We start from the raw sequence: 16300 nt of genomic DNA on the forward strand, positions 1-16300 counted from the left end.
CTTGCTATTTGTATGTTATCCAGATTATAACTTGTTTAGAGATGTTGGTCTTCCCATGTTGCTCAGGCTGACCCGAAACTGCGGGAATCATATAATCTTTCTGTCTAGGTCTCTGAATAGCAGGACCCACAGATACCCATTACAGAGCTCAGCTTGCAATTTGTGAGTTTTTGGAACAACAACCTGACTGAACACATGAAAACAATAGGTAGGACTTTGGCTATTATGTTTCTTTATTGTCTACTTACAAATAAGAAGACGTGAGACTTGCTGAGAGAACATTGAATTTTGACAGTCTACTCCCATATAATAAATATTTCCAAAGCTTCTGTTTCATCTGAAGACTGTCTGGGGCTTGGAGAAGAGGAGAGAGAGGATGAGAGCAGACGAAGAAGGGAAGGAAAGGGCGTTGTCCCAAGGGACAGTGAAAGAAGATTGGGGCACTTAGGGGTCACACATCTACAGCCATGGGAGCATTCACGGAGTGAGTCTCATAAAAGGTGTCCCAGCATGTTGAGGAATGAGTGACACACCAAGGGTCTGTCGTACATGCAGACCACATGGACAATTGTAGCAGTGAGGGTGGTGATGTGACTGTTAGCCTCTAACCGGGATTCCCTAAGAATGTTAGGCTGACCCCGTGTATACTCAGCCCTTCACACCATTCCTCTCACAGGGTACTTCTCTTTGTAATTATCCTGAGACCCCTTTAGCTCCTGGATCTTCTCAGGCAGAGTCTTTGTCCAGAACTTCAGTCTTCTGGCCTTCAGGGCTTGGCCCACAGCAGGATAGATGTCCAGCTGCAGGTACCGCTCATCATGGACCATCTTGGGCCAGTAGGGTAGACCCTTGCTGTTGGGGTTCCTGTGGATATGCCACCCAGCAGGGAATGGTAAGGTCATGCTCAAACAATTTGTGATCCCCCAATTTGTGTCAGGGTAGTAGATTAGTTGGGCAATAGGTGAGAGGATTGATGGGGCACGTGTCCTATACAGGGGTACATGTGTCACCCACTAGTGTCTGCTCCATGCGGAGTAAGACTACCTGGGCAATTTCTGTCTCCCTCTCAGAGGCAAAATCTAAAGAACAACACCATAGCTCCTGTCAGGTCATTGCGGTGTGACCAGTAACCAATATGTACGATGTACCTAAGTGTGCCCTGGGGTGAGGAGGACTCGATCATGTGATGAGTTATCCAGGCATGCTAATGAGGTCATCAACCACCAATGGAGCCCTAGATAGGGACCCACCACTGAGGAGGTTGAGGGAGGGGTGTGTTCTCACCCATGTCGTGCAAAGTTGGTCCAGTACTTCATTATTTTCCTGTTCAGCAGCTTCTCCTCCTCAGTGAAGACAGCTGAAGCTATGGGGAAGACAGAGGTTCAGGTCCCAGCTACACCATGCAGCTGCCTATTCATGCTCCACAATCACCATCCTTCCTGTAGCCTGACCTTGAACTCTAGGCCTCTTTCCCTCTGCACTTCACTACCAAGGATCCAAGAACCACCCACACCTCTAATTGAATGTCTCCAGGTTCAGTTCTGCTCAGTGTGTCCTCATTCAATCTAACATAGGTGTGGTAACTCAAATCCTATAAACTCACATATTTGAATGCTTGGTCCCCAGTTAGTGGAACTGTTTGGGAAGAATTAGGAGGTATGGCCTTGTTGGAGAAGGTGTATCACTGGAAGTTGGCTTTGAGGTTTAAAAGTCCAGTCTAGTCCAGTTCTCTCTCTCTCTCTCTCTCTCTCTTTCTCTCTCTCTCTCTCTCTCTCTTTCTCTCTCTCTCTCTCTCCCTCTTTCTTTCTCTCTCTCTGCCCTGTGTTTGTAGATCAGAATGTAAGCTTTTAGTTAGCTACTGTTCCAGTGCCTTGCCTGCCTGTATACTGCTATTCTCCCATACCTGATGGTCATAGACTCTAACTAACCATTTGAAGCTGTAAGTCCCAATAAATTCTTTCTTCTATAAGTCAACTTGATCATAGTATCTCATCGCAGCAATAGAAAAGTAACTAAGGCAATAGATTCTAATCTGGGTATAACTTTTTGAGGATGGAAAGGATGCTTACTTGATTATGTCCTCTCCTAGAGCCTTGATTTTCTCGACTGGACTGAGAGCTCAGTTACCCATCAGGTACCCACCTGTGATCCCATCCAGCTCATGAAACACAAGACTCACGTTTCATGTCCAAGGGGGAGGACCCAAAAACAAAGGCAATCTCATCGCCATGGTCAACTTTCACATATGGTGGCCTTGTATCTTTGAGGTAGTTGGGCACATGACGGAATTCATAAAAGTAGACAGGGGCACGGGAGCCTAGAGGTACGGACACATGGTTACATAGTATTCTCTCACCTGTAACTTTCCTGCCTAACCCTTAGTGATAAGGTATGTCAGTATAAAGCTTTCTCGTGTAATAATTGTCAAGTGGCAAGATCTTCTGAGTAAATTGGGAGCATAGGGACCTTGGGAGAAGGTTTAAAGGGAGTGGAGAGGCAGGAAGGGGAGCAGAGAAAAATGTAGAGCGCAATAAAAAATAATAATTGTCAAGTGGGTGGCTCCAGACTGGAGCACTAGTTACTGGAAAGCCTTTGGCTAAACAGTGACTCTGGTCTTCCCAGCTGAGTAGGTTTGGCAAATCAATGGAGTATCAGCAACATGTTTCCTTATCTGTATCTGGATGTCACTCCCCTCTCTTACACTACAATGAAGAAACACCGATGTAATGGTCCTCGGGAGTTTGGTACCAGAGATGTGATCCAGACATGAGCGGGGACCTGGACACTATTAAACTCATCTGGGACCCATGGCTCTGAGCTCCTCTCCTCTAGGCCTCACAGATGTACTCACGCTGAGACTTTGCTACTTGGAGTGCAGGGATTACAAACATGAAGTCTGCCATCATTTCCTTGTACTGTATTTGGAGGGTCTGGGCATCTTCAGTGTTGTTCATATACTCTTCCATTAGCAGGTCACTACACTCGGGAGGTATCGTCTACACCAGGGAATCAGGAAGAATGAGGTTATGCAGGTTCTTGTTTAGATAGGCAGTAGCCTCAGTGTGGAGAATGAGGTCAGGGATAAGAGATGGTGTAGAGGGAAAGGTTTAAGTTCTGCGGTGAGCCCTCCACAAACCACATACAGATCTTTGTTTGCAGGCATGCTGTCTGGAAGGACACATAGTGGCTCTTTCTATTGGAGGCAGTACTCAAGGTGGCTTACCATGTATATTGTTGTGTTCTTCAGAATAGCTGGCAGGGTCTCTCTGGTTATGTCCTTTATTATTTGATCAGTGCCCATGAACTGGGAGAGAGAGGACAGTTCTCAGTATAAGGTGGATGATACGGATCAAGCTTCCTCTGCTCACCTTATGAGTCCCCAGACTTCCAGAGAATTGGAACTGTGTCTCACCATAGGGAGAATCCAGCCATACTCATCATTGTTGACACCAATGATGCTAGGGACAGGGTGAAAATCCACAGAAGCCAACAACTCTTGAGGATGCCTGGGTAGGAACTTCCCATCTACCACAGCAGTGACAGTAGCGAAGACCTGAGGGACATCCAAGGTCAGTGATGAAGGTCAATTCTGATGTCCACTGAGAAACCCTAACCATTACCCCTGCCCCCATTTAAATGTCTCAGGATGTTTCTCCACCACTGACAGAGATTCTACATATATTAGGATATTTGGTATTCATTTTACACACATGATTAAGAGAATGCCAAACTGTGAAGTAGAGGTAATTTGTTTAGAATAAGGATTGACTCTCCCACATCCCATTGACCAGGTCCTCCAAGTCACACAACTCTCCCAACCTTGTTAATAGCCAGAATCTCCTCTTCACTCTTGTTTCTCAGACAGCGCACCAGGGTCTCTGAGTCCGTAGTCTCACAACCAGATAAGCTGGCCACTTTCTGTAAAAGGATCAGGCAGGAGTTGATCCATCCTTTCAGGCAAGTATAAGAGTTTTCCCAACTCCAGTTGATTGGCATTGTGCTCAAATATCACATCACAACTTTGTGCTGGTGAAATGGAGTGAGTATAAAATTCCTATTTTCTTGCTGTTCAGATGTGACAGCCAGAGGGGTCATTCTACCTAAAGACTTTAAAAACTAAGCTACATGTGTTTGTCCACGAGTGTGTGTGACTTCAGGAGTGCCTGTACCATGGTTTCCATGCAAAGATTCGAGGACAACGTTTGGTTGCCAGCCCTCACTTCCCATCTTGGTTGAGAGATGATCTTTTATTATTTCTTCCTGCCTACAAGACTCTATCTTATTTGTGACCTTTCACGGATTTTCTGGTCTCTGCCTCCTATCTCATTCTTGGAATACCAAAATCACACACTTGTTGTTGCATGAGGCTTTTTATGGTTTCTGGGGGAATTTGAACTCAGGTCCTGATGTTTTTACCAATTGAGCCATATCTTCAACCCATACGTATTTGTTTCTGAACGTGATGGACACTACAAGGTACTTATACATGGTTATTACACCCAGACTGTATAGGAAGAAGTGGACTCTAACCCTTGAATCTCCCAGAAAGTACTGAAAGAAGCTATTTCCCATGATCCTTGTTTTCCCAATTGAGAAAACTCCCAGAGTATCAGAGGGTGGAGGCTGAGGCTGCATGGTCATCAATGGCTGAAGTCACTCACTGTGTAGACCACCTCAGAGGTGTTAGAGATCAGGTCAGGTAGCAGGGCCACCCCACTCTCCATGATGGCTCTGTGGAAGAGTCCTTTGGACATGGGGGACACAACAAGTGAAGACACACTTGTGCCACCTGCAGACTCTCCAAAGATGGTGACAAGGTAAGGGTTGCCTCCAAAGTGGGCGATGTTCTTCCTGACCCAGCGCAGGGCGGCTACTTGGTCCAGGTAGCCCCAGTTGCCTCTGGCATGCTCATCTCCAGTGCTGTGAAGACACAGAGAAGGAATCACAGGGCTGTCTTACTTCTCTTCATCCCCTACTGCACAGTGCAGACCAGCCCCAGACTCACCTGAAGAAGCCCAGGACACCCAGGCGGTACTGGATAGTGACCACCACCACATCCTCCCTGGCTGCCAGCATGGATCCATCGTACGCAGAAGCCATACCTGAAACCAGTGCACCACCATGGATCCACACCATTACCTGTGGAAATCAAGTCAGATGCCAGTAGGTTCCCATCCAGCCCAAGCTCTACCTGGGTGTCTTCTACTTTACCTAATGCTTTGTCTCAGTGTACCTAAACACACAGACAAAACTCCTCAGGACATTCTCACCTGGACTACAGATAGGGCTCTAGTACCATCAGGATACTTGCTAGCCTCTCTGCTTCTCTAAGGACCCAAACCGAAATTAATGGCTCTAAATCTGGAGTAATAACATCCCCTACTCTCAGACGCCTATGAAATAGAATGAAAAAGGTATATTCATCAGTGATTCTCCTGATTATTAACAAAAAATCATTGTTACATAGCTGGTCATGGTGATGTATACCATTAACACCAGAGCTCTGGGACCAGCTAGGCTGCCTGTGGATTTCCCCACTCTCTGTTCCCCGAGACCCAATTCTCAGGGTCACCCCCAGCACTACAACAGACCATCTTCCCCCAGCATTTCCAGGGAACACATTGGTTGAGCAGGCAGCCCACTTTCTAAAAATCCAGAGAGGAAAGAGAAATTAAGTAACAAAACACCCAACAAACAAAGAGAAACCCAGAAATCAACACCTAGACCTGTAACCTCCAGAAACCCAGATACCTAGATGCCACCATAAGAACACAATAAATAACAGCCAGGGCGATGTGTCTCCAACAGAGCCCAGCTATCCTACCACAGCAGGTTCTAAATATTCCAACACAGCTGAAAAAGACCTTAATATGAAGATGAAAGAGGTCCTGAGAGAGCAAATGAATAAATCCCTTAAAGAAAGTGAAGAAAAAAAAACAGTTGAAGGAAAGAAATAAAACTGTTCAAGACCATAAAATGGTCATAGAAACAATGAAGAAAACACGAACTGAGGGAATCCTGGAAGTGAAAAGTTTAGGAATATGAGCAGGAACTACAGAGGCAAGCTTCACCTACAGAATACAAGAGATGGAAGAGAGAATCTCAGACTTTGAAGATACGATAGAAGAAATGGATACATTGGCCAAAGAAAATATTAAATCTGAAAAATTCTTGACACAAAACATCCAAGAAATCTGGGACACTATGAAAAGAGCAAATGTATGAATAATAAGAATAGAAGAAGGAGAAGAATACCAAATAGGTCAAAGATCTAGAGAATATCTTCAACAAAACCATGGAAGAAAATTTTCCCAACTTAAAGAAGAAAAATGCCTATATAGGTACAAAAAGCATACAGAATACCAAATAGATTGGACCAGAAAAGTCCCTTCACCACATAATGATCAAAACACTAAGTATACAGAATAAAGGAAGAATATTAAAAGCTTCAAGAGAGAAAGACCAACTAACATATAAGGCAGACTTATTAGACTTACACTTGACTTCTCAATGGAGACTCTAAAGGACAGAAGGTCTTGGACAGATATGCTGCAGACTCTAAGAGACCACAGATGCCAGCCAAGATTACTATACCCAGCAAAACTTTCAATGACTATTGAAGGAGAAAATAAGAAATTCTATGATAAAGTCAAATTTAAACAATATCTATATACAAATCAGTCCTACAGACGGTACTAGAAGGAAAACTCCAAGCCAAGATTAATTACACACATGGAAATATAGGAAATAAATAATCTCACACCAGCAAAACCAAAAGAATGGAAGCACATACACACCACCACCACCACCACCAACAGCAAAATAACAGGAATTAACCATCATTGATCATTGATATCTCTCAATATCAATCGACTCAATTCCCCAATAAAAAGACACAGAGTAACAGAATGGTTACAAACATAGATCAATCCTTCTGCTGCATACAAGAAATACACCTCAATATCAGGGGTAGGCATTAGCTCAGGGTAAAAGGTTGGAAAAAGATATTCTAAGCAAACAAACCTAAGAAGCAATCTGGTGTAAACATTTTAATATCTAATAAAATAATCAAAGAGGTAGGGAAGGATACGACGTATTAACCACGTGAAAAAATACACCAAGATGACATTTCAATTCTTAACACCACTCCCAAACACAAGAGCACCATTTTTGTAAAAGAAACATGATTAGACCTTTAAGCACATCTTGACTCTCACACACTGATAGTGGACGTCTTCAATATCCCATCCTCACCAATGGACAGGCCATCCAGACAGAAACTAAACAGAGAAATACTAGAGCTATCTGACTTTGTCAGCCAAATGAATCTAACAGATATTTACAGAACATTCCACCCAAACGCAAAAGAATATACCTTCTTCTCAGCACCTTACAGAAAAATTTTCAAAATTGACCACATATTTGGTCACAAAGCAACTCTCAACGGATACAAGAAAATTGAGGCAATTCCCTGTATCCTATCAGTCAACTTCAAACCCTTATCCAAATTAACTAAAAGACAGAGCAAAAAGATCCAAGTTAATAAAATAAGAATAACCAAATTAATAAAAGTGAAAAGGGGGCCATAACAACAGACACCAAGGAAATCCTGAGACTCATAAGGACATACTTTCAAAACCTGTACTCCACCAAATCCACCAAATTAGAAAATCTAAAAGAAATGGATAATTTTCTCAATAGGTATTACTTACCAAGGTTAAATCATGATCAGACTTTAAAGAAGAGTTAATATACGAGGGAAGATCTATTTTCAATTAAAAAATTATCATACCTCTTGAGGCAGAGATCAAAGATCTCTGTGAGTTTGAAGCCAGCCTTGTCTACATAGTGAGTTCTAGGCCAGCCAGGGTTATATAGAAAGACCCTTTCTCAAAACAAGGAAAAATCATTGGCACAATGGATAGTCCATGCCAATAATTTTGCAAGATCTCAAGATTTAGCTCTCAGGCCTCCAACAGGTAGTGTGAAACCTGAGTTGATCAAGCAGCCATAGCCATTGACTTTCCAGAGTCTTAAGGTCTCTGTGTCCCATACCTAGGGTTTAGTTGCATGCCATGGCAGAGAAGGCCTTCCTGGACACCTGACAGGGAGGGCTTCTCATCAGGGTCTCACATTGATTTTGCCCCTTTTAGTCATCCCGAAGAAATGCCCACCCCCAGAGCTGAGTGTGGCTTGCCACTCACAGGCAGTTTGGACCCCTCGTGGGCATGAGCTGGTGTGTAGATGTTGAGATACAGGCAGTCCTCAGATGTCGAGATGGAAGACACGCTCAATTTCGTTATTGCCAGATTTTCTGTATTCACTGTATCAGAATTTTGTAGACACCTGGGGAAAATGACAGTTATTCTAAGAGATGTGCAGTATTAAAAACAGGCTCTTAGTACATGTTTGCTCCCAGCCACCAAAACCCCTCTCTCTGGCTCTGATAACATGAGATCCTGCTCCAAAATCTCTTCCAACTAAGGTAAAGGTCAGAGACTTTGGGGAAAACTGGTATGGAGCTCACACTTCTAGTGAGGCTGCCAGATGGGTCTTTGGATCCCACTCTTCCTGATGATGGGATATTGATATTTCCATGAACTTCTGTGAAAACTATTTGTGTGTGTAATGACACAATTTCTTTTTGTATTCTCCAAGGCCTGGGTATTGGGTCCTGTACCCATATAGGTGCTGCATTAATAAACAGGGTGGTGGGACATCCTTCACCGCATATCCAGACTCTCAAGAAACTGTCTCGTGGCTAATGGTACCTGGACACCTATAGGTTGGTACAGTGATTGTGGAGGGTGATTTTGCTAAGGAGCCATCATCACTTTGGCCTTTCTCTGGCATCTGCAGCATATCCCCATCACAGAGAGAATGCAGAGGAGGGCAGGAGATGGAGAAATCACTGCAGTCTGGCTCAGGTTCTGACCTTCTGCCCATTTCAGGACCTGACATTTTCTGGGTCTCAGGAGGACTTACATTGCTGGGTAGGTAGTTCCATCCCTCACACCGCTCCATGGTTCAGGAGGCTCAGGAGGTGCAAATCTCAGTTCTCTTAGAGGTGGCTTGGCAAAGGGAATTCCCAGGAAGATGTAGACACCCTGTTTTGTGTCATTCAAGTGGATAAGACTCCCCTGCACCTGTCCTGTGTGGGTAGTCCTGATGGGGTGGGCTGAGTCTTCACCTGTAAGTGACACAGGATATCAAGGTTGGGTTTGCCCAACCATCTACCTTCACACTATGTATGTTACTTCTTTCTTGTTATCCTCAATTCAGTCTTTTCCAAGTACCCACCTCCCTGGCAACTTGTCTCCACAGCACCAAGTTCCAATGTAGCAGAATTTGGCAGGCCTGCCCCATTTCCATAAAAGGTAAAAATCTTCCACACCTGATAAACATGGATTGCATGTTCGATGCTACTTGGTGAGGTCACAAGTAGCTAAGGCAGCAGCCACTCTCAGGGAGTAGAAGGCGATTTGCCACCATCTTTCCAGTACTGAAAACTCACTCCTATCTCCAGCGACACCCTCTCTGCAGGACACTATGTCACATGCCATATCTGTCCATATAGATCACTCAGGACATGGACCACTAGAATCTGTCAGTGCTACTAGCAACAGGCAAAACCTGCTGAAGTGGGTTTGCTAAGAGTTAGGCTACAGCCAGGATGCTTCACCCCCAAGAATAGCTCTCCATAGAATCTCACCTATTGGAGTGAGTGTGCTTTCAGTCAGGAGGCAGGAAAACAGCCCAGAAGGGGGCAGTTTGTGACAAATATGTTAAAGATAAAAAACTATGCACACATTTCCCTTCTTCACTTTAAATTGAAACAATTGAAGTTTATTAGGCAGAGATTCTTTTTTTTCCTCTTTTTTTCCTGTTTTTTTTTTTTTTTCTAGACAAGATTTCTTGGTGTAAAAGCTCTGACTGTCCTGGAACTTGTTTTGTAGAGTAGGCTGGCCTTGAACTCACAAAGATTCACCTGCCTCTGCCTTCAAAGTGCTGGGATTATAGGTGTGCACCACCACCCCCAAGCTAAGTAGAGATTCTGATTTTGAGTGGCATGTGGGGAAAGGATAACACATCTCTCATTACACGTGTAGCCGTCTCAAGAGTTACTGTGCCATTATAACAGCTGTATGTACAAAAAGGGGACCCATGAAAAGTAAAAAAAATAGCAGAAAATTACCCTGTGATTAAATTAGCTAATGTCACCTATGTCATATTTAAAACCAAAAGTCACCATTGGTTGGATTGTCATCTGACCATTTATGTGATACTTTAAATTCCTGATTTTGCTATGATAAAAATTGCTGTCCAAATTTACTTTCAGATGTACTCCTTCTCTTGATGCTGAAATTGCTGTGGTATTCTGTTTTAACATTTCTACATTTACCACCCCACCAGACAGGTTCTTGCCGTGTAGCCCAGGCTGGCCTGCAGCTGGAAAGCCTTCTACCTTCTCTGCCTCACCTAGAACACATTTACAGGTGTGTGCCGTTACACCAGCTCACACCTGTCTCATCTTGATGTCCCATGGATGAGCCTGGCCGGGGTGGTGCACAACTCTGTGCCCTCTTATAGTTATCAGTGATTCTGAACCCAGGATCCAAAGAAGAATGTTCAAATAGGCCAAGAGTGAGTTGGGCAGATCTTCCTGTCCAGGAGTTCCTGGGGACATCTCAGAATATGGACAACAACAGGCAAGAGTCACAGTGTGAAGTCCTTATGGTCTCCTTAGGGTAAATCTGATTGAGGAGGCCTGGCAGGAGGTCATCTTGACTCAGACTTGAACACTTTTGAGTAGGAGGCCTCAGGGCTGCACACTGACCCTGGGCACAGTACCCTCCTGGCTCACCTTTTCATAAGCCGGAAGACTTTCTGGCAGACACAGAGCACATGCCCTTTGCCTCGGACTCTAAGTTGCACCTTTTCCAAAGGTCAGAAAATGAGAAAGGAAACACGGGCCTTTCCATTGGGCAACTGTTGTAGGGCTGGAGAACTGTATGTCTGAGGGTCAGGAAAATTTCCCAGGATTGTTTGGAGTATACCATGATGCTTCTCTGTCTGGGAGGGTGACCCATTTGGAGTTCAATGCTAGTAGGAAGGTGTAATTAATTTTATTATTACCCATGGGTCAGCAAGAGCTCCAGTCACAGAAAGGGGACATGGCCCATCTGTCCCTCTGTCCCCAACACTCTTCCCTCTGACTTTCAGGCCCAGGGCTTGTCAGAGTAGCCCTCTGTACTATTGAGTGTCCTCAGACATCACTGACTCTCTGGGCTACAGGGGCCACTTTTCCACTCTTTGTCATCTCTACCTGGTCCTCCTCCCTTGCCACCTTCCCTACCACAGCCTCAGCCTCTGCCAAAATTGGCAACTCTGGCCCCCACCAACCAAATAAGGAGTCTCACCATGCACATGGAGAAGTAATAGAAGCCCACAGACTACAGCATTCAGCCAACCAGGAAGTGTGTCCAATGGCATGATCAGCTCTGAGGCCCGAGTCTGTGCTGCTATGGGACGCACTGTGTGCAGGAAGCAGAATATGTGGGCTCTGCCTAGACAGTTATTTGAACCCTAAGATTTATAGGCAGGAGTTTGGTGGGCAGGGCAAAGTTGCAGGAGAGCTGTGACTAAGCAGAACTGATAGGATCCAGGGTTCGGCAGGTGGGGCAAATGCTCTCCTGTGATGTGCGTTCCTTTTTTGGTCTCATTTCAAGGCACACATAGCTTCAGAAGCTAATTATTCTGATAACGGCAACCGTCACCTCAAACCTGGGGTCACCTTGTATTCTGTCCTTGGAGTCACAGGTCCTGTGTAGGTGTGGACGGAGAGCAAGGAACAGAGAGCTGTGGAAGCCAGGGTTGCTTTTCTAAGGAGATGTGTGCTGTGAGATTCCCACAGATGGGTGGAATGAATACTTGAGAATTGTCCTCTTGATAAAGGAAGAGCAGGAGCAAGCCCAGCAGACCCTTTTCTCCCAAACTTCTTGCGTTATTGAGTCATAATTCATGGAGTCTGCATTCAGGTCTCTCTTCTCTTACAGTGATGATCTAATTTTATTGTTTTTATTGAACTATACATTATTCTCCACCTCCTCTCTTCCTCCCCTCTACCCTTCTAACCTCTCTTGTGACCCCCATGCTCCAAATTTACTCAGGAGATCTTGTTTTGCATACCTTCTTATGTAGATCCAGATATGTTCTCTTAGGGAGGGTCCTCTTTGTTGTCTAGGTTCTCTGGGGTTATGGCCTGTAGGCTGGTTTTCCTTTTCTTTATGTCTAAAAAAAATCACTTATGAGTAAATACATATTCTATTTGTCTTTCTGGGTCCGGTTTACATTACTAAATATGTTTTTTTCTAGATCCATCCATTTGCCTACAAATTTCAAGATGTCATTTTTTTCCCCGCTGTGTAGTATTCCATTATGTAAATGAACCACTTTTTTTTTATCCATTCTTCAGTTGAGGGGCATCTAGGTTATTTCCAGGTTCTGGTTATTACAACTGATGTCGCTATGAACATAGCTGAGCACATGTCCTTGTGGTATGATTGAGTGTCTTTTGGGTATACACCCAAGAGCGGTATTGCTGGGTCTTGAGGAAAGTTGTTTCCTAATTTTCTGAGAAATCGTCATAATGATTTCCAAAGCAGCTGTACAATTTTGCACTCCTAACAACAATGGAGGAGTGTTCCCCTTATCCCACAACCTCTCCAGCATAAGTTGTCATCAGTGTTTTTTATCTTGGTCATTCTGACAGGTGTAAGATGGAATCTCAGAGTTGTTATGATTTGCATTTCTCTGATGGCTAAAGATGTTGAGCATTTTCTTAAGTGTCTTTTAGCCCTTTGGGATTTGTCTGTAAAGAGTTCTCTGTTTAGGTCTGTACCCCATTTTTTATTGGATTATTTGTTCTTTTGATGTCAAGTTTCTTGAGTGAGTTCTTTGTATATTTTGGAGATAAGTCCTCTGTCTGGTGTGGGGTTGGTGAAGATCTTTCCCTTTCTGTATTTTGTCCTTTTGTCTTATTGACTGTGTCCTTTACTTTACAGAAGCTTCTCAGTTTCAGGAGGTCCCATTTATTAATTGTTGCTCTCAGTATCTGTGCTACTGGGGTTATATTTAGGAAGTGGTTTCCTGTGTCAATGCGTTCAAGTGTACTTCGCACTTTCTCTTCTATGAGGTTCAGTGTGGTTGTTTTTATGTTGAGGTCTAATCCATTTTGACTTGAGTTTTGCATGGCGATAAATATGGATCTATTTGCATTCTTCTGCATGTTGATATCCAGTTATGCCAGCACCATTTGTTGAATATACTCTCTTTTTACATTTTATATTTTTAGTTTCTTTGTCAAAAACCAGGTGTTCGGAGGTGTGTGAATTGATATCCAGGTCTTCAATTAGATTCCATTGGTCCTTCTGTCTGTTTTTATGCCAATACCAGGCTGTTTTCATTACTGTAGCTCTATAGTAGAGTTTGAAGTTTAGGACTGTGATGCCTCCAGAAGTTCTTTTGTTGTACAGGATTGTTTTGGCTCTCCTGGGTTTTGTGTTTTCCATATGAAGCTGAGTATTGTTCTTTCGAGGTCTATGTAGAATTTTGCTGGAATTTTGCTGGCCATTGCATTGAATCTGTAGATTGCTTTTAGTAAGGTTGTCATTTTTACTATCTTTATTCTACCTACGTAAGCGCATGGGAGATCTTTCCATTTTCTGGTGTCTTCTTCAATTTCTTTCTTCAAAGTTTTAAAGTTCTTGTCATATAGAGCTTTCACTTGTATGGTTAGTGTTACCCCAAGGTATTTTATGTTATTTGTGGCTATTGTGAAGGGTGATGTTTCTCTGATTTCTTTTTTGGCCCATTTATCATCTGTTACAGTGGTGATCTTAAGTCTATACGTACACCTCCCGGTGAAGCCATGGCTGTTTCAGTGAGATTCATTGCAACTTTGAAAATTTACTTGTTTTTTATTATACACTGTTTTTTTATGGTTATTGATGAGATTTTATATGCTATAAAGTTAATGATCTCACAAATTGCTTTTCTGTTCATAAACAGATATCATAAAAGTAAGTATACAACACTAAGCATCTCTGTAGTCAATCAAATGATTAACTTTTAATGTACTATAAAATCATGACATATTATCTAATAACACACGATTACATTGTGTATGAAAAGCCACATGTGCTTTCCTCGTTCCCCTTCTTCTTAAAAAGAAATATAACACACTAATGTTTTATTATGACATGTATGTACATATATTTTATACATATATGTAGTGTTTATAATCACATTCTCCCCCGATATCTTCTCTTGCCTTCTTCCTATTCTCATCAATGACCCCTTCCCTCCCAATAGTCTGCTTTCCATTTTAAAATGTTTCATTTTAATATTTAAATTTTACAATGTAAGGTTTTACCTACATACATGCACTTTGTGTGTTTCTGGTGCCCACAGAGGCCAAAAAAGTGTTGGATCCCCTGGAACTGAGTGAGGTAACTCAGACCCAAAAAGAGGAATATGGTATGTACTCACTCATAAGTGGATTCTAGTCATAGTTAAAGGTCTTTGAGTCTATAATTTGTGATCCTAGAGAAGCGAGATAAGAAGGTGAACCTGAAGAAAATTTATATAGTTATCCTCCTGGATAATAGAACTAGGCAAGATTGCCAAGCAAACTCGGGTGCATGGGGGGTGGGAGGGTGGACGTAAGGGAAGATGGTTAGGGAGAGGGGAGAGGGCGAGAATTGGGGATGGCTTGGGGGAATGGGAGGGGGGAGGGAGGAAGGATGGATATGGGAGCAGGGAAGTTTATATCGCAACTAAGAGAGTCATTCTAGGGTTTGCAAGAGACTTGATTCTGGAGGGGTTCCCAGTAAAAATTAAATAAAAATAAATAAATAAATAAATAAATAAAAAGAAAAATAAAAAAAAGGAAAAGAAAACGCTTTATTATACACTCTTAACAAACAAACCTGGATATGAGGTTGCTCCCTCTTTGGATAATTTTTCTTTTTTTCTCAGAAGAGAAAGGAGGAGGGTAAATGGGCAAGGCAATAAGGACCAAAGAGAGGTTTATGACTGGAAATTTAGTTTCTCTGTCAACCTTAGGATTTCCTAGACTAATAATGACAGAATTAAATTCTTGGTGCTCCTGGCAATGGAGTACATCTGCCCACTGGGAACAAAAAGCAGCCTGCAACAATTTCAAAAGCCGGGTCATGGTAGCACACACACTAGGGAGGCAGAGGCATATGGCTCTTTGCGAGTTTGAGGCCAGCCTAGTCTACAGAGCAAGTTCCAGGACAGCCAGGGATATACAATGAGATCTGTCTCAACAACAACAACAAAGAAATCAAGGTGCAATTAATTCTAGAAGAGTCCTTGGCAGTTAGGACTCCTCTCTTTCCATGTAGGAATGCATGATATTGAAGATGTGTTTGGCACCTGAATAGATATTTGCTAGCAGATCCTTAGTCAAGGTTAGTGTGCTCTAGTTAATACAGTAAGTTCAGCTTGTTATGGCATGATCCCTGGGAGGAGGGGCCTATCCAGTAGCTTAGCCAGATGTGGCTATTGTCCTGTTTGTGTGACTTTCTGAGTTTAAGCTGTACTCCTGTCTATACATCACATGAAGGTTTGAAGGGGCAAAGGAGAATCAGAGATGTTAGGAAAGGAGTAAGAGAGTGATTTACTGTCCAGGACAGTGGGGAGAGGAGAATTTTCTGGGTTTGAGGGAGCAAGGAGAGAGTGATGCCGCTTAACTGAACAAAGTCATACCAGGGGTTTGAAGTAGAGTGGCAAGGAGAGCTTGGCGATGGGTGGGGAAATGACTTCAAAGCAACCATCTTAGTTAGGGATTCTAATGCTGTGGGAAGACACCACGAGCACCGCAACTCTTACAAAGGAAAACATTTACGGGAACTGGGTTACATTTCAGAGGTCTAGTCCATTATTGTCACAGTGGGGAGTATGGTGGCAAGCGTGGCAGTGTGCAGGCCGACGTGGTGCTGGAGAAGGAGCTGAGAGTCCTGCACCTGGATCTGAAGGCAGCAGAAAGAGACCAAGACACTCTGGCCAGGCTTGAGCATTTGAGACCTCAAAGCCCACCCCCATGACACACTTCCTCTAACAAAGCCACACTCATTCGAACAAGGCCCCACCTCCTAATAGTGCCACTCCCTATGGGTCTATGGGAGGGCATTTTTACTCAAACCACCGCATCTCATATTTATACTTCTCATCTACCACATTTTGTAGCTCCTCCCCTTTTGCACATACCTAA

General features: G+C 43.3%; 1 protein-coding gene across 1 annotated transcript; it reads right to left on the reverse strand.

Moving 5' to 3' along the window:
• Positions 1-217: 217 nt before the first annotated feature.
• Positions 218-11556, reverse strand: LOC125402423 (pyrethroid hydrolase Ces2e-like). The gene is made up of 12 exons (XM_048437179.3): positions 11421-11556; positions 8986-9190; positions 8205-8346; positions 5006-5139; positions 4662-4920; positions 3820-3918; positions 3413-3553; positions 3224-3304; positions 2852-2996; positions 2180-2317; positions 1285-1363; positions 218-864 (listed from the first exon to the last, which is right to left on the reverse strand). The coding sequence occupies exons 1-12, from the start codon at positions 11491-11493 to the stop codon at positions 657-659; spliced, it is 1704 nt and encodes a 567-aa protein (XP_048293136.3). The 5' UTR covers positions 11494-11556; the 3' UTR covers positions 218-656.
• Positions 11557-16300: the final 4744 nt, after the last annotated feature.

The sequence above is a fragment of the Myodes glareolus genome, chromosome 22, assembly GCF_982192425.1.
Source record: "Myodes glareolus chromosome 22, mMyoGla1.1, whole genome shotgun sequence".
Taxonomy (NCBI): Eukaryota; Metazoa; Chordata; class Mammalia; order Rodentia; family Cricetidae; genus Myodes; species Myodes glareolus.

Excerpts from the sequence above, each read along its gene's own strand:
- LOC125402423 (XM_048437179.3), bottom strand. The coding sequence starts at position 11,493 with ATGCCATTGGACACACTTCCTGGTTGGCTGAATGCTGTAGTCTGTGGG. Across the intron at positions 3,554-3,819 it reads AGATTCTGGCTATTAACAAG|GTCTTCGCTACTGTCACTGC; the intron begins GTTGGGAGAGTT and ends GATGTCCCTCAG. Across the intron at positions 865-1,284 it reads ACCAACTTTGCACGACATGG|GAACCCCAACAGCAAGGGTC; the intron begins GTGAGAACACAC and ends GCATATCCACAG.